The sequence below is a fragment of the Rousettus aegyptiacus genome, unplaced genomic scaffold (genome assembly GCF_014176215.1).
Source record: "Rousettus aegyptiacus isolate mRouAeg1 unplaced genomic scaffold, mRouAeg1.p scaffold_m13_p_5, whole genome shotgun sequence".
NCBI classification, from domain to species: domain Eukaryota; kingdom Metazoa; phylum Chordata; class Mammalia; order Chiroptera; family Pteropodidae; genus Rousettus; species Rousettus aegyptiacus.
Genome location: NW_023416308.1, coordinates 98,496,735 through 98,517,567, shown reverse-complemented (window position 1 = coordinate 98,517,567; position 20,833 = coordinate 98,496,735). Strand labels below are relative to the sequence as shown.

General features: G+C 45.9%; 1 protein-coding gene and 1 long non-coding RNA gene across 7 annotated transcripts in view; one reads left to right on the top strand and one right to left on the bottom strand.

Moving 5' to 3' along the window:
* Positions 1-2,431: 2,431 nt before the first annotated feature.
* On the bottom strand, positions 2,432-15,524 carry RCN1 (reticulocalbin 1). Its single transcript, XM_016147075.2, has 6 exons — positions 15,156-15,524; positions 10,282-10,475; positions 9,094-9,272; positions 7,328-7,388; positions 4,439-4,638; positions 2,432-3,576 (listed from the first exon to the last, which is right to left on the bottom strand). The coding sequence occupies exons 1-6, from the start codon at positions 15,401-15,403 to the stop codon at positions 3,469-3,471; spliced, it is 990 nt and encodes a 329-aa protein (XP_016002561.1). The 5' UTR covers positions 15,404-15,524; the 3' UTR covers positions 2,432-3,468.
* Positions 15,525-15,665: 141 nt separating this feature from the next.
* Positions 15,666-20,833, top strand: part of LOC118602859 — a 32,356-nt gene continuing 27,188 nt past the window's right edge. For 5 of the 6 annotated variants that reach the window (XR_004950926.1, XR_004950924.1, XR_004950923.1 and 2 more), the window contains exon 1: positions 15,666-19,189. This is a non-coding gene — a long non-coding RNA (uncharacterized LOC118602859). The remainder of the gene's footprint in view (positions 19,190-20,833) is intronic. The other variant, XR_004950925.1, reaches the window with a different exon arrangement.

The window sequence follows — 20,833 nt, the reverse complement described above, 5'->3', positions numbered from 1 at the left end:
GGCGTTCATTGGTTTTTAGTGGGAAATTCTAGCAATCTGTAAACTCAGTTTTAAGACTACAAAGAGAACCAAATCTAATTACATGTATTTGGAGGAAGCCAGGTTTTATTATAAAGGTCGCAAAATAAATATAGAAAGACTTAAAAAAAAAAAAAATCCAGTCAGCCATTCACTACTTCCCTCCAAAGATGATTTAAAGCTAAACTGCTAACAAGTAACCATGTATCTATTGTTTTCTGGGCACTTCTGAGCAGACATTATTTGTACCTTTGCTAACAAAAAACAACTACAATAATTTAAGCAGGTGAAGAAAACCTTCAGGTGTTGCTGACTTTCTAACTACATGTTTGTTACACTCGAATTCATTCAAAAACCTACAGTAAGAGACGAGATACAAAATGTGTGTTCATGTTTTACTTGGACAGATTTTGGCTCCTAGCAATTAGTGCTTTCAGTCACATTACGCATATAAATAATGCTTTGTGACATTACAGTATTTCCCATTACAGATCAATTTTGTAGCATTTGTTCATAATCAGGCTTGAAATGTTACCTAGAAACAAAATATGTTTCCCTTGAAACAGTCAGACCCTATTAGAAATCTAAGGCTTTACAAATCACCATGTTAACAGTTATGTCCTCTAGCTAAGGTTTTCTTTCCTTAAATAGTGTTAAATTCAGCCCCAGAAGCACAAGTCTCTTTGAGGGATCTCTTCTTATTCGCATTGACTTGAAAGGAAAAACTTAGTGTAACTAAATAAATCAATCGGTATTCCCTTTTGGAAGAAAAATGTTAGCACCATTTAAAAGCGTTATGCTTATAATTATGCTACACAATATAATTTCATTTTTTAAAAGGTAGATTTTCATTGCTTAAAAAAGATGTCAGCTGATTTCTAGGTGAGATAAGTTAATCTCATTTCCTGACCACCTTATCATATACTGAGGGTGAGCAAAAAAATAAAACACGTATAGAATTTGGAGATTTGGAGCAGTAAAGTTTAGTGCTAAACAGCAGATTTTGGAGCTAGGAACATCCGGATTTGAGTTTTTTCGCTGCCATTTAATCACTATGGAATCTTGGGAAAAATTACTTCCCCTTCAGCAAATGTTCACTGTTTATTTTTTCCAGAATTTTTTTCCTGAAGAAAATTCTTTTTGATTAAAATTAACCACCTCTCATTTATTCAGCAAAAATTAAGAGTACTTATTGTAGGCACCACTCCACTGTTCTAGGTCCTGGGAAGTAGCAGTAAGACGGCCAGACTATTGCTTTCACAGAGCTTATATTCTAGCTTGGGGAAGATAGACAAATGTACAGACAAGATAATGTCAAATGGTATAGTTGGTCGAATTACCTCAAAAGACACATCTAACGTTTTAATCTCTGGAACTTGTAAATGTGACCTTAGAAAAAGTCTCTGCAGATGTGATTAGTTTAAGAGTTTCAGGAAGAGATGATTCTGGATTATCCACAAGACAAATGTACTTATAAGAGATACAGAGGAGAGACACTTGGAGGTAAACAAGACCACAAGGTGGTGGCAGAGACTGGAGTGATGGCAGACACAGACAAGGAGTGCCTGGAGTCACCAGACGCTGGAAGCGGCCAGGAGGGATTCTCGTCCAGAGCCTCCTTGATTGCAAGCTCTGCCTCTGGAACTGCGAGAAAGCAAGTGTCTTTTGTTATGTCATCCACTTTGTGGTAATTTGCAATGGTGGCCCTAGGAAACAAATGCGAATGGTATTATGTACCAAGAGAAAATAAAACTGGGACATGAGACAGGGACTGGAATGGGTACAGCCATGTGTCACATAACCTGTCAGCAGTGACAGCATACAGGATGGCGATATACCACATTACCACCTAGGTGTGTGTAAACGCACTCTTACGTTTGTAGAACAAAGAAAGTACCCGACGACACATTTCTCCGAACATGATCCTGTCGGTACATGACTACACTATAAAAGGTAGAGTCTGGAAGGCCCCATTGAAGAGGATGTGGGAGATGGTTTTCTGAGTCTGAGGGAGCAGCAAGTGCAAAGGGTCCAACCTAGGAATGATCTGGGCATGTTTGAGGACCAGAAAGAAAGTCAGTGTGGCTGGCTATAGGAAGCAAAAGGAAGAGTGGTTAAGATGATGCCGATGGGGCAGGAAGGACCAGACTCTGTAGGGTTTCACAGAGCTTAAGTCTGAGTTTTCTTCCAATCTCAAAAAGATCTTAGTTAAAATGACCTGTAGCTTCCCTAACTGGCATAGAGAAGGAAATACGCATTTATTAAATCAGTAAATACGAGGATATTCTGAACCATCTAGTACTTGGACTTTAAAAACCCAGACCCTTTATAATCTCTTACTCACATAACCCAATCCATTTAGTTCTGTATGAATGATAATGTCACAGTACACGTGAAGTGAAACACCACAGGACACAGTAAAAAATCCTCGGAGGGATCCTTTATTTCATTTACTTTCTACTTATAAGGCAACCTGTAGAAGTCGCTTCTTCCAGTTCAGCCAACGGCTTGGAACATCATCTTGTCCTAATTCCACAGTGTAAATGGTTCCGGGGGCAGGTCCAAGGGTCGCGGAATCATCCGGACTAGATGCTACAGTTCTAGCACCCCAATAAGCAGGCTTCCCTAGGATCCCACTCCACATTCCTAGCAACGATCAGTGAGGAAATGGATTGTATTTATATTTACTTTTTCAAAGATCAGACCTACCTCTTTTACGTCAAAATTTTCTCAAGTACAATAATAACGCATTCACCATTTTCCTATAGTTTTTCAAATGCCTGACATTCATCTTTTCCCTACCTCTAAAATTCCTTTCTTTTCACATTATCTTTCTTGTTTCTTATTGTAAAAAAACAAAACAAAAAACCAAGATGTGGATTTGTGCACATTAGCAGGTCTGTACAGAAAAATGCACAGAGGTTTTATATACCATTTACAGTAACAGCTCAGCGTACAAAATCAAGAAGGAAGAATCTGAAGTACAAGACTTGTTCTGAAATAAGCCTATGGAGGATGACATCAGAATTTTCCCTCATCAACTATTCGATAGTGACAAATGTAAAAAAATGTGCAGTTAAAATACAAAGCGGTCACTTTATATACTGCAGCCCCCAACCCACCCGACTTCTAAATAATAGGGCTTTTTCAAATTTTATTCCCCTTTAGTTTAAATTTAATGGAAAAAGCTCAAAAGTCATATTTTAGCAACGTATCCCCATAGAGCATTGCGATTGACCAAGATTTTAATGTGCTTGGAGAGAAATCTTGCTGAAGCAATGACTATTTTCCAGTAAATATTGAGTGAAAACCAACTTTACCCCCAATCTGAGGTTATACTCTTGCTTTTTGGGGGATACAACTGCTATACACGAGGCAACCATAGCAACCATCCGAGACAGTGAGAGAAAAGCCTATGACACAGTCTGCCACGTTACTGCTCGGTGTGCATCAAAGCTCGTCGTGATTTTTTGTGAGATCTTCCCCATAATTGGTGGCTTGGCTTCCGACAAACATGTTCCAGTTCTCCAATATCTCCTCTTTTGTTAGCTTTTCATCCTGTAAGAGAGGAAAGAGCTGTGTCATTGAAACTCTAGTAACTCTGAATAATGGTTCAGCATGAAGCTCTGTTATTTCATTGATTTGCAACATTTAAAACCTAATAATTAGTAATTAAGAAGCTGCTACGACCACTGCAAAACCCCCAAATGCAAAGCCTCTTGCTATAAAAGCTGTGCTAAAATATATCAGTTAAGTCCCTGAGGAATTCAGAAGCTAGAATCTAGCTATGTCTATAAGCAGTGCTGGCATTCCCATAATGGGCCCTGAAGAATTATGCTCTCCTTTTATGGCCCGAATGCTAAACACGACCGTCTTCTGAGAACTTGGAGCAGTGATCAAAATGGAAAGGGACCAGGCTTCTTTCTAAATCTTTCTACTTATTTATTTGGCTATGTATCAATAGATATTTAAGTGCTGGGGCATTAGAGCTAGAAGTGTGAGCTTGCCTGAGGATGCCTGGGTTTTAAGGGGACGGGCTTCCTTGTACCTGACACATCACAGATGTCTGATAAACATCTGCTGACTAAACACATGAACGAACTGGTCCTAGAGCAGCGCAGGGCGTACCTCTCGAATTCATTCCCTGTCCACTGCAAAGTTCTGCAGCCCTAGGAAATGGAAGTAAATGTAAGTGTGTGGCCACAGCAGATCATCTGGGAATGCCTGAGCCTGATGAGCTCATCGTGGGTTATCATGGTACTAGGTCAAGTTTTCAGGTCTCTAATGTAAGTCAAGAATGAGAAATGTCAGCAAGGCACAGCGGCACAGGCCAAGGCTCTCACAAAGAAGCAAACAGAACCAATCGTATGTAGACTGTCTCCCTTCTAGCTAGGATCGATTCCAGAAGAATGTGAAATACCTTGTTTTTGTCCGATTCATATACCAGGTGCCTCGCCTCGGCCTGCGCGTGGTCATAGTCTTGAGGGAGGATCCAGTGGCGAATCTCATCTTTGTCCAACTTCCCGTCCTTGTTCAGATCTCGGAATTCACTAAACTGCTCCCGTTCTGACAAAACCCAGTCTGGCTCAGGGCCATTCTCCTCGTGGGAAAACATATCCGCTAGAAGGGAAGGTTGTTCTTGGTTATGAAGACAAGTGGGAAGGTAAGTCAGAAGCACCTGATGTCCTGGGTTTTTGGAAGGGTGATGATCTGGAGACCTAATCCAAACACCTGATGGGCAGTTTCTTGGGAATAATAACGCAATGAGGTATCCACTGTGAAGGCAGTTTGGTGGAATGGAAAGAACTGAGCTTAGGAGCCAAAAGGCGAAAGATGATCTAAGTCTCTTGGCTTCGTTCAGTGACTAGGATTAAGTTATTTAATTCAGTGACTGAGTTTTAAAGTTGCCGTGTCTGTAAAATGAAGATAATACTTCACAAATCACAGGGTTATTGTGACGATCAAGTGGACACACTCCGTGAAAACTCTGTACAACCTAAACTAGTACTATAGCTAGCAGTGAAAACTAATAACCAACATCGAGCACTTTCTACCGCTCAGATGCTGTATAATGTACTTGACATATATATATATATATTTTTAATTTTCATAATAATCCTATGAAGTAGGTATTATAATTCCCACTTTATAGACGAAAACACTGAGGCACAGCTTTACCCAAGGAGCCACGGCTAATATGAGCTTGAGGCTGCACAGGAATATGGGCACTCTGCTCCAATCCACGGTCTTAACCACCGTGTTCACGCCTACTGTTTACATCATCTCTAAAGAGCCTCATTCTTATAACAATTCTGTAAGACAAATCATGATCCTTGTTTTACAGAATGGCAGGGAAAGGAAAAAGAAGGCAAAGTTTATGCATTATTTGCTGTCGTCATACCTTCTTAGAAAAGAGAGATACCCTGTGGGCAGTTTCTCTTTAATGGAAACAAAGCTTGCAAGGGTCAGCTGGTATCGGGAGCAGGTGGTAGATAAAGGTAAACAAGAGGCAAGACCCTTGGTTTAGCTACAAGGTAGACCGACACCTGACATTGTTTTTGAGACAGGGTTGCCACATACATTAGCTAACTCGAGCTTCACCCAATCCTGGAAGCAAGGGTGTGGTGTATTCCCATTTTACAGATGAGGAAAATGAGGCTTATAGTGATTACATGACTCCCACAGGGTCATAGAGCTAGTAAGTGGGGAATCCAGGACTCCCAAGTCCAGTGCTCTGCCTACTACACCAGATCATCACGTTTTCCGCTCATTCCTGCCTGAAGAGAACGTTCCCCCATAAATGAAGTCACTTGTGGGGCGAATCTATGTATTGGCCCGCTTTTACTGCAAATTGCTCAGAATTCAATTTTCAAGCACCATGTACCCCATGTGCCTCTCTGCCTAGTGTAAAGAATAGAATGTTGCTTTTAGGCGAAACCACTCAATGAGTTTTGCCCCTGACTTTGTACTGTTTCAGTGCAGAGTTCAGGAAGGCAAGGAAAAGCACACACCCTTAATCAAAAATGCTGCACTGTTTTAATCAGTCAGCCTTTTCTGTCAGCCTAATTCCATCGCCAAGGTGTCAGGGACTCTGAACCTGCCCTTGCACATGCACCAGGCAAGAGGAAGGCTCTGCTACTTGCACTGATGTCAGGGTTGTCAGCACTTGTTATTCTACAAAGCTAGTGCCACCAAGGTCACTTTAATTACTGTGGTGAGAGCCACCTGTCTGTTATACCACAGACGGAGACCAGCATTAGGTTTCTCGAATCAAATGTAATTCCTAATGATTAGAAGCAATTTCGCTCTTCTTTACCGAAGGCCCTCGTTTTTGGGGATGGCGTGGCAAAGTAATACAACCGCAGATCCGAGACTGACGGCAACTTGGGCTCTGGCTTCCAGTTGAAAGGTAATTAACTGCTTCTATTAATATGTGTAAAAAAAATTCTATTTATCCCATCTCTCAAATGATTTGCCAGCTTTTACCTTATTGAGACTTGGGAAAAGAAGAGGTGTCATGGGAAGGCGGTGGCAGTTGGAGCCACGTGCTAAAGAACTGAAGCAGCAGCTGATGAGGATTGAATGGAAATTTCCGTGTTGCCCGCTCCAGTCCTTTCGCTCGGAGGGCTACCGGGCTGCCAGGAGGGGCTCTAACCAGCACCGATGGGTCCTGTTGTGGGTCCTGACCCAGGGACGCTCGAGTCTCATTCAGCCAGTGCTCACAGCTACCTGAAAATGCACTCCTTCATGTTGCTTAAGTGGAGTCCTTCAGAACGAAATGCTAGGCATGGTATTCCCAATGAAAGGGTCAAAACCAAAATATGTTGTAAAAGGATTTACCTTTAAGAAGGAATGCTTTTCTGCAGATGGCATGGGCACGTAAACACTTCTGTTGATCACGGCTGTGTCTACTCAGAGCTTCCAGGCTCCACTCTCCCAGTCTGATTTTAGTCTTTTCCCTAAGACCATCTGCTCTAGCCTCACTGTAAATCTGTGGGATCTCAAATCCCATCTTGCAAAGGTAAAACAACACAGTGTGATGAAGGGCACCTCGGCCAACTGCTGGCCACCCTAGAGGTAGGGGCCAGCATTCTGGTCTCTCCTCCATTGAATGGGGTCTAATAATTCCTCCCTGATATTGTACACTAGGGCTGGTGGGACAAGTCCCTCCGCACTGGGAGGTCACAGGAGTGACAACCTACGTACTAGCAGCTGTTGTGAAAGGACATCTGGAGAAAGTAGCCAGACATGTGGGTGGAGGAATGTGGCTCAGCTGGGACAGCTGAGCAGGACCCCAGGCCACACTCACCAATATACTCATCCTGATCCACAAACCCATCCCCGTTCTTGTCGATGTCCTCCAGAGTTTCCTAGGAAGCAAAGAGGAACACAGAATGCAAGATGACTACGTGTTCTCAGTAAATCTTATGAGTTCTGACCATTGTCCTCCTTTGTCTGGCTTTTATGGATGAATGCTTGGTGACTTCTGACTTGTCTCCTTACCTCCCCGGGAATTCATCTCTTATCTGTAAAAAACAGGCAGTGGTTTCTGTCCTTTCTCCCCCATCCCACAATTTTAATAGCAGAATACTCCCTTCAAACGAAAATGTACCTGCAAACCCAGAGATGCTCTGAATAGATCGAGAAGCCCTGCCAGGCCAAGCATCTCCACCATCCAACCAAATCATCCCCTGGGGTACCTGTGAGGATCGCTGGACCAGATGATCGCAAAGATAGATTCTGGTGCTAAGTGGACACCGAGTTGATGTCAGAAAAAAATAAAACAGTGGGCAATTAAAAAATCAAAGTGTGTCTGACTTCTGGATGTATTACGTTCTGTATTTAGTACATTTGACTTCTTAATTAAGTACTTTGCTGGTGTGAGTACTTAAATGAGTTTACTGTCTGTTGTCACGGCAACTCAAAGGCACCTATATCAAAGAAAATAGCCAACCCGAGAACAGAGACAATCCAGAGGCACATAATCCACTTGTGGCTCATTCTCCATCTTCACCATCCTTTAGCAAATCAGCTTTCACTGAGTGGATGTTGAGCAGTAAAAAGAAATGATTCTTAGAGTGACTGCCCAGTCCTTAAGGTCATTGATGAAGCATGAGGCAAGAGTGGACCCAGCCACCAACTGCATAACTAAAATAGTCCAAAGCTGATTATAAACAAAAGCTTTAGCCTCTTGTTTCCCAGTATCAAAGCAGCTGGAACCGGCTTGGGTTATCTGCCCAGGAAGCAGGTGATGGCATTATTTTTCTGTCGTGGAAAACTAAGACATTTGGGACCTCACCAGACACTATGAAAAACAACTACACTCAGAGGCCTTACAAGCACAGCTGACCCTCAAACCCTTTAGGGTCTGATTCATTCACCCTCTGAAGACTCCCACTAAGGGAAGCATCCTTTTTGGCCATAGTGTTTTACTTTAAATTTCTATATGGTTTAACAATCCAATGCATTCCATTTCAGAGCCTTTTTCTAGTTTCCTCAAAGCTGAAAAATGGACAGAGACTACCTAGTTGCCCAGCAAACACATTTGCTCTTTCTGGGCAAACATCTAAACTGTATTTTCCAGTCTCATCATACCAAGGAGCCAGGAGAATGTAAAGGGAAGGGGTGTGCCATTTCCTGGGCAGAGCAGTAAAGGGAGATTGCCTCCTCCTCATTCCCTCTTTTCCCTGGTCTGCCAGCTGGTTGTTGCCAGGATGACCTTGAGGCCACAGGATGGTGGAGTATAAGATGGAAGTAGCCAGGTTACCTGATAGCACTTAAAAGAGAACTGCCCAGAAGATCCAACTGGCTGGGACCAACTGCAGTGGACCTGGTGTAAGCAAGAACTACGCTTCACTTGTGATAAATGGCTAGGACAGGAGGCTCTTTGTTACACCACCCAGTCTGCCCTGCCAAATTCACCAGCTAGACAGGTATTCCAGTGTATTCCACTCCGGAGTCCTTCCCCAATTCCCCTAGGGCTGAAGAACTTCCTCTTTTTGGAAGAAGAGACAAGATTTTTGGTGCAGCTTTCGCCCTGGTCTTTTCCCAGACCAGGGACTTCTTTCTTCTTACCAAAACTACAATTTCCTTCATATGCTCAAACTCCTCAGGGTGCAGAAAGGCGGTGAACTCCTCCCGCGTGGCTGTCTGGTCACCGTTGAGGTCCGCAGCGTTGAATCTTCTCTCGTCACGTGGCAGCATCTTTTTAAAGGTGTGATGGTCTGAAGAGTCGTGAAGCTCTGCAGGGTTTCCTGCAGGATGGGCATACGGACGTTTAAATCGGGCCACTGAAGGAGGCATTTGCTCCCAGATCACTCATTCTTCATGTCCAAATAGCACACACGGGACTATAAAGATCCTGACCTATCGAGTTCTTTGAAACGTTTATTTCAGAATGCCTCTAGTATCTGCCCCTTCACATCGCCCCACAATCCAGGCCCTCATGGCTTATTCAGGGCACTATAGCAGTAGTGAAGAACACAGGCTTGAGACCATACCGAGGCCATACTTCTCTTTGCTGAACCCTGCTTTAATTATATCATTCTCGGATCTAAAACACACAGCGGCTCCCTAGTCCCACAACATTTTGTCTGAATGTTTCTGCCTGGCTTTCAAGATCTCCCTTAATCTGGCCGTGGGTGCGTGCCTTCATTTCTCCACAGTCCTGCCCCCTCGCTGTTTCTACCATCCACCCAGAGGGTCTGCTTCCTGTGCTTTGCCCACACCCCTCCATCATTCCCCAAAAGTGTGTCTTATATCCGAACCCTGCTCATTGCTGAATGCATTGCTGCACCTTTGACCCTCCAGTGGACTCATCTTCCCTTTTCGTCTCTCTCCAAATATAAATCCACTCATCGAGGCCCAGCTCCCATGCTTTCCCTGACTGCTCCAAGCCCACTTGGTCTTTGCTATCTGAAACTTGGCAGCATTTTGAAATCGTACCATAGACACGCTTTCTCTCTGCTTTGTTCTGTGTGCGCCCCTGAGATACTAGGTCAGGGAGGGCAGCAGCCTAAGTCATTTTTCATGAGACTCCTCGATCCCTCCCAGGACTAACCACCTAGCACTTCACCCAGAGTAAGCAACTCAGTACATTCTCAGTAAGCAGAGCAGGATATTACACAAGAGGTTCTACTTAGGAGGCTGTGACATCGCCCCAAAGGGGGTGCATATGATGAGAGAGTAGGGTCTCCTGTGAGAAGCTTGTTATGGGGGCCCCAGCTGTGTAATCTGTGTAATTGCTCCTGTAGCACCTCTTACCTAGATAGTAACCATAGGTGGCTTGTTTGTATTCTTCCCAGGAAATCTTATCATCTTTGTCCCGATCGTAATCCTTCCAGACTTTAGCGACATTATCATAGATGTATCTTTTCTGCACCCGTTTGATCCAGGTTTTCAGTTCTTCGGTGGTGACAAAGCCATCCCCATCACTGTCAATTCGATCAACAATCTTCCTGTAGTTAAAAAAAAAAAAAAAGAAAAGAAAAAGAAAAAAAAACCCACAATGCTATTATCAAGGCTTGTGTGATCCTGATCCAGAAAAAGATCAAACACCTGCAGAATCTAAAATTCATAAACGTAAGATCAATGACCTCTGGTGCTGGAAGGGATCTTAGAGGTTATCTTTTCCAAGGATGATATGCCTTTCCCCTGACCCAGTGCTAATGGCAGACAAACCTAGATGCAGCCTCAGAATCCTTCTGAACACAGTGTTCTGCAGACAGACCCGACCAACGGATTAGCACTGACATTGTCCTTTGAGTAAGGAGACTGAGGCTGAGAGAAACTGAATGACTTCCAAGATCACAGAGCAAGTATTTGGTACAACTAGGGTAAAAAGCCATGTCTCCTGGCTCTAGGTCCAATCCAGAAAATGGAAAATTCTATGTAAACCAAAAGATGAGTTGTTTGTTAAAACAACAACAAAAACAACAACAATGACAAAACTCACCACTTTGGACCCAAAGACTTGAAACTCAAAGCAGGAGGGGACCAGCAAAGCATAAAATGTCAAGGATGAAAGAGCCTTGACATCATGTGACCTATTCCTGAGACCTGGCTAGCGGACCAGCTGCAGAATCCTGCACCTCTGCTCTTGGGGTAAAAACCCTTAAGTTCACTAGGGTCTCCTCCTCCACAGCTGGCTCAGATATCACCAATTTCCCACTGGGCTTCACCGAGATACCCCAAACCCTAGTCCAGAGCAAAATGCAGGCTAAGAACTCACCAGTGTCCACCTCTAGGCCAGAGGGTCCAAGCAAGGGATGCTGTCCCTGTGGGAATTTCAAAGACAACCACGAGCTATTTCTAATATTTAAAAAAGTTTTACCCAGGTAGTCCATTTACCTGAGATGAGGTCATACAGGCTAATTAGAGATTTGTTTCTCTGCTTTGGGCTGGAATTCTGTCAACTCAGTGGCAAATTTTTCCTACTGTGAACAGAAGTTCTGACTGGCAGTTACTCTTTGATTAATTAGACATGGGAAATGAACTCATTAGTACTTAAGTCTCTATCTCCCAACAGACACCTGGGTAGCCCAAGCTCCTCTTTCTCAGGAAGGTATAAACATTACTAATAGCTTTAATATATCCTTTCATTTGCAATTGTAACAGGTCTCCAGGCTGAAAGATTAAACCTCAAGTATCTTCAGGCTTCCTTCCAGGAAACCACAGCCAGACACAGCAGAATTCTTTCAACACTGCAGCGTTCAGCTTGCCTACTATGTGCCAGGCACTGCTCTAACCCTGGGGACACAGAGGTGACAAGTCCATCAGTTATCTAATGCCAGCTGAAGTACAGAATCCCAGGCCAGCAGAGACCGAATGTCAGACTGTGAATAATGTTTTTGTGGAAAGGACAGAACTAAATTTCTACAAAATGAACATCCAGGACTTACAGATTATTTACTGGAAGAATAAATATGATCTTAATCTTTCTCCTCAACAACCTCAGGAGTGAGAAAATAGGAAAGGCAGCTATAATGAGATAAAGCCAAACCCTACAGTCAGAACTGCTGGTACAGTGGCTTCAGGCTTCTGCAGATGCTCAGCTAGTCGGGTCTCAGGAATAGGTCACATGATGTCAAGGCTCTTTCATCCTGGACATTTTATGTTTTGCTAGTCCCCTCCTGCTTTGAGATTCAAGTCTTTTGGTCCAAAGTGGTGTTTTCTGTTTTTTTTTTTTTTTTTTTTTTTAATGAACAAACACCACTAATCAGGTGGTAGGGTCTGTCTGCACAGTCCTGTTTGATTATGAGCAAGTGACTTGACTCCGAGTCTCCGTTTCCCCAACTGTAAACTAGAACACCTACTATACAAGGACTGTCGTGAGGAATAAAGGTGAGAATGTGTGCCCTTTCTCGCTAAGGTCCAAAAAAGGGTGGAAGGAAAACTCAACCAACACCTGGCAGGTAAGAGAAATGAACAAAGCCTCCAGGCAGAGCAGAGCCTAGGGCAACCCTGCCAGCCACCAACGAGGGTGTCCAACGCTCCAGAGAATTACTGCCACGCAGGAATTACGGTCCACGGGTGTCAAGGGAAACCAGAAATCAAGGTCTGTATGTGAAATCATTCAGATTTTAAATGTTGGCAAGTTGGCAAGTAATTTCAATATTTTCCTATTTGTCACTGCGCACAGCCTATGAGTCCCTACTTTGCAGCCCTCTGGCCTAGGTGTCTCCGGGGACCGTAGAGTTGTCACATTTTCAGGATCAGCTCAGGTGGTGGTGACAAAGTTGCCCAGATCCAGCCGTGTTCCTCCCTTAGCAGCCCAGATCTGAAAGGGACTGCTGCACCAGCTGTGGACAGAGGTGGCTTTTCATGCCCAGCCATCCTATGTGCACCCATCATTTCCAACCCTCTGCCGTCCCCTGCCTCTGGCCCAGATTTACCTTACAGGTGAGTGGTGTGTCCACAACCCACTCAGTGGCTCAGCCAGAGACCCAGATGTCATCCATCTGTGATTCCTTGCTCCCTCCTCTTTCCAACCTCCCACACTGCGTCAAGAGTGAGCGCTGCCACTTCTCCCTCCCACGTGCTTTTGGATTCGCCCTCTCCTGCCTCCTGGACCAGCGTGCCTGGTTCAGGTGCACATGGCCACGATCTTTCCTCCGGTCTCCCCATCCATGCCTCAGTTATGTTCTTCGCCCTACGGCCCGTCTGCCTTTCCTACAAGGTTCTGGGATGACGACATTTCAACCACATACAGGTTAACATCTAATTACCTCTCAGAGATCTTTCCTGCTCTGCCCTGGGTTTCCCCTCCAATCCCACCTCTAGCTTCCTCTACCCTGTCCCTTTATCGTACCAACACCCCTCATCCCCCAGAACAGATTTCAAACCCTTTATAAGTGGGCTGTTCTCTCTTCAGGAATGCCTTCCCCTGCTGGTACACCTGCCAAACTCTGAGTCGCCCCACGAGCTCTGATCACATGACACCCTCAAACTCCCAAGCCCCTCTCTTCAACCTAAACCCTTAGGGGCACCTCCTCACGGTAGTTTTTATGTGCCACCACAGTGATTACGCTAGTGTCTGTTTGTGTTTCTCTCGTTCACATTTTATTGGAAGTGTTTTAGAGCCTACAGCAGACCAAGGTTTTCTCTTTGTACCTGCCAGGTATCTAACATGGTGGCCGGCACACAGTAGCCATTCAAATGTTCGTTGCATAAATAAATGAATGAAGTTAAGGTATTCACACAAGGATCAAATGCAGACCAACTCCATCAGCCCTTGCTCTCACCACTTACTCTCACCGCTAGGCTTACTCCTCACCATGAAGGCACTAAACTGGAAGCCGTAGCACTGCAAACTGCAAGCCCAACCCCACCCCTCAATGACAACGATGCCGCTAGGAGCTCCAAAATGCATCAGTTTTCAAACACCTCAAAGCAATACAACGACAGAACTCATCAAAGGCCCCCATTGTTAAGTCCCAAACAGAGGGAAGAGAGAGTATTTCTCTGCAAAATAAAAGGTGATTGTTTGAAGGTGACTTTGAAGTTCAAAGATCTTTTTATCGGAGCAGGCAGATGGTGCACCCACACAACAGGTATAATTTAGCTTCGTATCCTAGCCAGCCCTTTTGGCCATTGGTGGCCCCCTTCAGTACAGGCATGGTTGTGTTCTTTTTTATGTAGCAGGACATGAAGATCCTCCGCCCTCAGGAACCAGGTTCCAGGAGGCCTGGCGCTCAGTCAGCAGGGCTAGTGGGACCCTCCCCAGCCCATCCTCCCTCTGGGACCAGGCCAGCTGCTGACTGCTCTGTGGAAGACTTGGTTTCCAGATACCTCCGCACAATGCCCCAGTGTCTCCGCGGGGAACCTGCGGGAGGGTGCCCTGGGATCTCCCAAAGTTTTGTTGCCCGGGTCCAGTTCCTAACTCAACTCCCTTCAACAGGGAAATTTACACTCCGCCACCGCGCCACCCTTCAGCTTTTTGTCCTCGGTTGTCAAAGGACTGGGTGCCTCCGCGGACATCTGCTGGAAAGAGAAGTTAGGGGACCAGTTTCAATTCCCACCCCACATACCCTATCCATAATGGCTCTCCCTTCTTAATAACAGGACTTTTATATCCCTACATCAGATCTATCCGGCGATTAGGGAGAAGGCAAGAATACCCCAGCCTTGGCCCAGGGACACAGGCCAGGAACCGAGCTTCTCCTTCGCCTGCCCCCTTCGTCTTTTATCCATCTATGTCCCTCCTTGAGACCTTCTTAGAAGTATCTCAAGCCCCCTCCTTAGGGAATGGGAGGAGAAGAGAGAAACTGGACGGTGGGGAAGAACTCAATGTTACCAAAAAGCCACCGTGGACAAACTCCTTTTGTACACTCCCCTCGCTTCTGATGCAACCCAGGGGAGGGGGCGGGCCCTCGCCATCCTGGCTCCCGCGGCTGCTGCCACGTTCTCGCCTCCCCGGGGGACGCCACCTCGCCCCGGGGTTCATCTCCACGCAGGGGTCCCGGCGCCCGTGGGCAGCTCTGCTCCGACCCCGCCGCCGCACCCTACTGACCCGCGCCCTCGGACCCGCGCGCCCGATTTCACTTTCGCTTTGCGGCTGGCGTCGCGCGTGGCTCGCGCCCGGATGGCCCCGCGGGCACCTGCAGCGCCCCCGAGCGCGGCCCGGGCCGTGGCCTCACCCCAGCCTCTCCTTGCTCTCCTCCGAGGTGAGCTGGTCGAAGGTCTTGGAGTCCTCCTTGCCCAGGAAGGCCTCGTGGTCGTACTGGAAGCTCTGGTTGTCCTCGGGCGGCCGCTCGCCCAGCTCCGAGTCGGGCCGCACCACGCGCTCCTTGCGCACGGTGGGCTTGGCCCGCAGCGCCCGGGGTGCCAGCGCCAGCGCCAGCAGCAGCCCCAGGGCGAGTCCCAGGCGGCGGCCGCCGCGCGCCATCGTCGGGAAGAGAGAGCGGCCCGCAGGGAGAAACGGAGCGAGCGACGAGAGCGGCGGCCGGGGAGTGGGGGCTGGGGCCGGCGCGGGGGAGGGGACGGGCCAGCCCCTCAGCCAGCGCCCGCCCCGTGCCCAAGCGGAGGGGCGCGCCCCCGGCCGCGGGCTGGGAAGCCTCGGGCCGCGGCGCTCCCGCGCCCATTGGCCGCCCGGCTGCGGGGGGAGGCCGGGGCCGCGGGGCCGCGGAGCCACGTCGCCGACCGGGGCGGTGGGCGCGGGGCTCGGGTTTCGCCTCCGCCCCTCCCGGCGAGCTCGTCGCCGGGGGCGGGCCCAGGCGTGCTGGGGTAGGGACTGGAGGGCTCGCAGGAAGACTGGGAAGAAGTTCTTTGTCAAGCAACAGATGTTCCGGATAAATTTCCTTCTCTTCTTCCAGTTCCAGAGAACTGAAAGAGGGAGGCGCTGCCCCACCTCGGCTTTCTGCTGGGTGCCCGAGTCTCAGCCCCGGACCTTGCCCCAGATATGCACCTAAACCGACTCCCACCCCGCTTTCCCAAACTCGGAGTCTGGTTACAAACACAAGTGACAGGAAGGAGACCACGGTGGGCGAGGTCGCCTAGAAACTCAAATGTCCGGGAGGGCCAAGCAGGTAACTTAATGAATGTAGTGGAGGGTCCATCTAAACCTAGCAGCCTTGTGTACTCCAGTGGCTAGGAGGAATGCAGTCCCAAAAGAAATCAGGATTTCAGGTGTTTACGTTTTCATTTCTAAATGATGGCAGCTCATTTTACAAAAGCAGGACATGACTCACATCTCGTCTGTACATCGACTCTGGAGTAATGCTACCAATATAAAGAAACTGTAGAACTTTCTTCAGTGATGAAAATGTTCTGTATCTGGGCTGTCCAATAGATAGTGGCGGTTGGGCACACTTGACATGCAGCTAGTGTAAGCGGGGCATTGGAAATTTAAGGTTAAATTCAAATAGCCACATGTGGCTAGCGAGTATCATATTGGACAGTGCAGGGCAAGAGCAAGGATTCTTTTCCTGTGTCACAGCCTTTTGAGACTCATTGAAAGCCATGGAACCTCCAGAAAAATGCGCATAGGTACTGGCACGGGTGTTCGATTACAGTGTCAGAGGATTCCTGCAGCTTCTGAAGCCTCCCCAGTGAGCCCCAGGTTAAGCATCCCTAGAGAACTAAAGCCAGTTGAAGAAAGGAGCGGGTCCCCACAGCCCTGGACACCTACACTCCCAGAGTAGCTGTCTCTGCTTTGCCTTTCATCCCTGATAGCTTAGGAGAGGTCCCTGGTCTGTGCTTCTTGCCCTTATATTAAGAATGTCTGGACATTGTCAACAGCAGTATAGATTCAGATACCTTGCTTATGAAGATTTCTTTCAATCAATTAACGAATGGTCGCGTGTGCCGACTATGGCCTAAGCAAGGAATTAGGTGATGAGAGTTCAAAGAGGAACTACACAGTCACGGTCTCTGACGAGCGATAGTGTATGTGAACAGATATTCATTCCTTCTTTCCTTCCTTCCTTCATTTGATAAACTAGGCACCTACTAAATGTCACTGCTATGCTGGACATTGGTTTACTAAGCAGCCACAGATTCCAAATGCTTCAGGAGGAAGGCATTCAGTATGATGGGGGACAGGACCCAGACCTGGGGATAGATTGGGGAAGGCTTCCTGGAGGAAGGGACATCTAACTGAGACTAAAGGTGAGTAACATAAGCCAGGTATCAGGGGCGTGAGTATGTGAGAAGAGGATAAGGTCCTATGTGTGAGCTGGCAGAGAGCAGCGGAGTTTGAGGTCATGTCCTTATGACACTGCACCTCCCCACCAGCTGGCAGTGAGTCCTGGGGATGTAGTCCTTGGTGCCTCACCTCACCTAGGCTGAATTTTCATGAGACAGGAAGTGCTGTGCTCATGAACAGACATGTCCCCAGCTGCCAGTCTAGAGGCTTGAATTTCTAGCAATAGAGAAGCATTACTCTGGGTGTGTAAGAGGTCCCTATTAAAGTACAAGGACCCAGAGGTGGGTGGCTTAGTACCTTCTGAGCTCACCAGACAAGCAGGATGTGAATTGCTGAGAGGGTGGGAGAGGAGAAGGAGGCGTGGGAGGAGGCACAGAGAGAGATCAGAGCTAGAAAAAGAGGATCAGGAAGGGAATGGGAAAGTAGGTGGAGATTGAAGACAGCCTATGCTGAGTCACAGCTTTGCCCCAGGCTAGGCTGGGCTGGGCCCCTGGGACTGATCCAGACTCTCAAAAATGAGGACAGGCAAAACCTTTGCTCCTGTTCTACTTGGCTTCCTGCCGGACACTAGTGGTTTCCAACAGTTAGCTTGTTCCAGAGGTAGTCTTGTCTCTCATGGGAATTACTAGAGAATTCCAGCAGATCTGTGAATGTAGAGGAGTCTATATCATTTTCTCTGGGCTTGCCTATACTCTCTTCCTTTGTGTTTTCATCCTTCTACCGTCTTATGAGAGTTAAGTCTTCTCAACCAAAAGATCAAGAGTAATGACTAGTACTAGTCAAGGTATTTTACTATGCAATTGCTTTCTTGCGTATTTAAAATTGCTTTTTATTTCTTCCCATGGGCATGTATAGCTAAGTGCATTGTCATCTCTTAGGTTAATCTCCATTGTTGTTGAGGCAAAGAAACCAGAAGCAAAAGGAGTGACATTTAGCAGTGGGTGAACCTGTGGGAAAAGAAAAGCGAGTTTCAGTTAAGTGAGTGGGTAGTCAGGGTGTGTGCCTCTGCTGCATCCAGCTGCAAGGACTCCGTCCCCTACAACAATCTAGCCGGAAGTTACTTAAATGGTAGGAAAACTTAATCATCTCCTGTACCAAGAAATCTCAAGTTCGACCAATCTAAGATTGGTTAATTCAAGTGGCTTGATGACATCATCAGGGAAACAGATTTTCTGTTTTTTTTTGTTTGTTTGTTTGTTTTTGTTTTCCCCTCAGAGGCAGGGGAAAGAAGAATGTTTCCTCCCCTTAACATAAGAAAAACTTTCCTAGCACATTTTCCTTTAGATCTCATTGGCCAGAATTTTGTCACATGTCAATGCCCGATCTGGTGACAGACAATGGGGATGAAATTGCCAGGGCTGATATAGACAAATTGAGACTCACTCCCTGGGGCTGGAAGGCACACGGCTTCCTCTGAAGCACATGATTAGGATTTTGTTGGCAAGGGAGAACATGAAGGATGGCTATGTCCGCCAAAAAAAGAGTCATGCTTAACTATTTTCATGTTTGAAAGCACTCCAAATGTTCTACCTCTTTCTACTCCACCAGGCAAAATTCACTCATTCTTTAAGGCTCGACTCAAATGTGACTTCTCTGTGAAGTTTCCTTTATGCCTCCAATCAAATGCATTCCTTCCACAATATGCTCAGAGCCTTTTATCTCATATATAATACTTCCACAGTCTGATTTGTATTAACAAATTTGCCTTAGTCTCACCTAATTCTAAAGTCCTTGAAAGGAAGGAGCACATCCGATTCATGTTGATGTGCATAAATCCAGGGACTAGCACATTTATTACCTTTTCACACAAGTTGATCCCCATAGGACAGATTTGCTATGAGACCAGGGACCATGACTTTTTGGTTCACCTGTGTATACTTAGTACCATGCTTGGCCCATAGGTGGAAGAGAGGGACTGGATTTTCCATCTCATTTGTAACAAGCAAGCAAAAAAGAGGCACAATATATAAAATAACAGTTTTCAAGGTACTGGACACCAGGCAACGAATGACATTGGAAATACACAAGGTGAGTCCTGTGATTGCCCCAGTTCACTGCTGTGGTAGAGTTTCCAGGCTTCAGTGCAAGGAGAGGGCACTAAGGTGAAGCCTGGAAGACTCTTTGAGTTAAAAAAGAGGAAGGTGACTGTCCAGAGACCAAGTCAGTCACAGTGTTTAGGAGAGAGTACCAGAGATAAGACAGCTGAAAGAGAGAGAGCTGCTTAAGTGTTCAGCAGAATACTGATTAGTGCATGCATGTGAGGCCGAGAAACCATTTGAGGGTTAGAGGAAACAGTGAGTGCCAGGAACAATGCCTGTTTCCATCGGCCGGACAGGAAAGGCTCATAATTCATGGGGCACCGGGTAGAGTACTCAGGCAGCTCCTCCTTCTGCGTTGGGGAATAATTAGCCTTAGACTGAGCACTGCTCCCGAAAATGCCTAACCAGCATAAAAGCAAGACCCGAAAAGATTAAACTGCTTCCAAGTAACTGAACTTCATCCCAGGAAAAAAGCTAAAGAAACTTATAAGAATGTAAAAACTCTCCAAACATTCAACAAGGTAAAACTCACAATTTCTAGCATTTAATCAAAGACAACGAGACAGAAAGACATGACCTATAAAGAGAGTAATCAATAGAAACTGGCTCAGAATTGGCACAGACACTTGAATGAATGGAGAACATTAAGATAGTTATAATTATAGTCAACATGCCTAAAAAGTTCAGAAGAGACAGAGAAGATAGAAAAAGACGATTTAAAAGTTGAGAGATCAAAAAATATGATATCAGGATGCAAAATATACCGCATGGGTGTGGAGAAAAACTATATTGTTTTCATTTATATTACACACAATGCTCTGAATACTACTCATACTTTGCTTCTGACACTGACACTTCTGATTGCCAAGTGTATGTGAGGTCTTCTCTGCGCCACCGAACGATTCCACAACATCAGTTTGGTGTCCTACAGTTTAACTCAATTCTGACACTAACTACCGAGGGAGGGCATCAGATCGTATAGGTTAAAGATACAGTCCCACAAGACTGCCCGTCCCACTTCAGATGCTAGTCACAGGTCCAAGTCGTTACCTGTGCTTCTGACCAACTGGTTAAAGATTGGACCCCCTCCTCGGGTTCAGTGAATTTGCTAGAGTAGTTCACAAAAGCTGGGAAAACATTTACTTATTTGATTACCAGTTTCTTATAAAAGGCTATACAACTCAAGGACAGCCAGAGGAAGTGGATGTCTCTTTAAAGTGGACACCTCAGTAATCGAAGCTTAAATCGGGCATTTACAAAAAGAAAAGCCAACTGTCAGGGCTTATATGTTTTGTGGTGATGCTGGTATAAACAAACCGACTGTGCTGCCAGTTATATAAAAACATAGCATAATTACAGTAGTAGGCTATACCATCTAAGTTCGTGTAAGTACACTTTCCAATATTTGTACAATGACGAAATCTCCTAACAATGAATTTCTCAACACGTACCTGGCTATTAGGCAGTGTGTGACTGTATTTACTCTTTCTTTTCTCAGCTCCTTTAAAGGACATAAAATTATATAAAGTAATAATTATAACAATATACTGTTGGGTTTGTAACATATGAGGATGTAATAGGTATAACAATCATGACATAAGAAGGGGGAAAAGAATAGTTATGTAGAATTAAC

What these genes read in the sequence shown, in the direction of transcription:
- RCN1 (XM_016147075.2), bottom strand. Translation starts at nt 15,403, where the DNA reads ATGGCGCGCGGCGGCCGCCGCCTGGGACTCGCCCTGGGGCTGCTGCTG. An exon ending in CACCTATGGTTACTATCTAG is followed by an intron (nt 9,273 to 10,281) that starts GTAAGAGGTGCT and finishes CCCATCCTGCAG; the next exon opens with GAAACCCTGCAGAGCTTCAC. An exon ending in TGAAGGAAATTGTAGTTTTG is followed by an intron (nt 7,389 to 9,093) that starts GTAAGAAGAAAG and finishes TTTGCTTCCTAG; the next exon opens with GAAACTCTGGAGGACATCGA.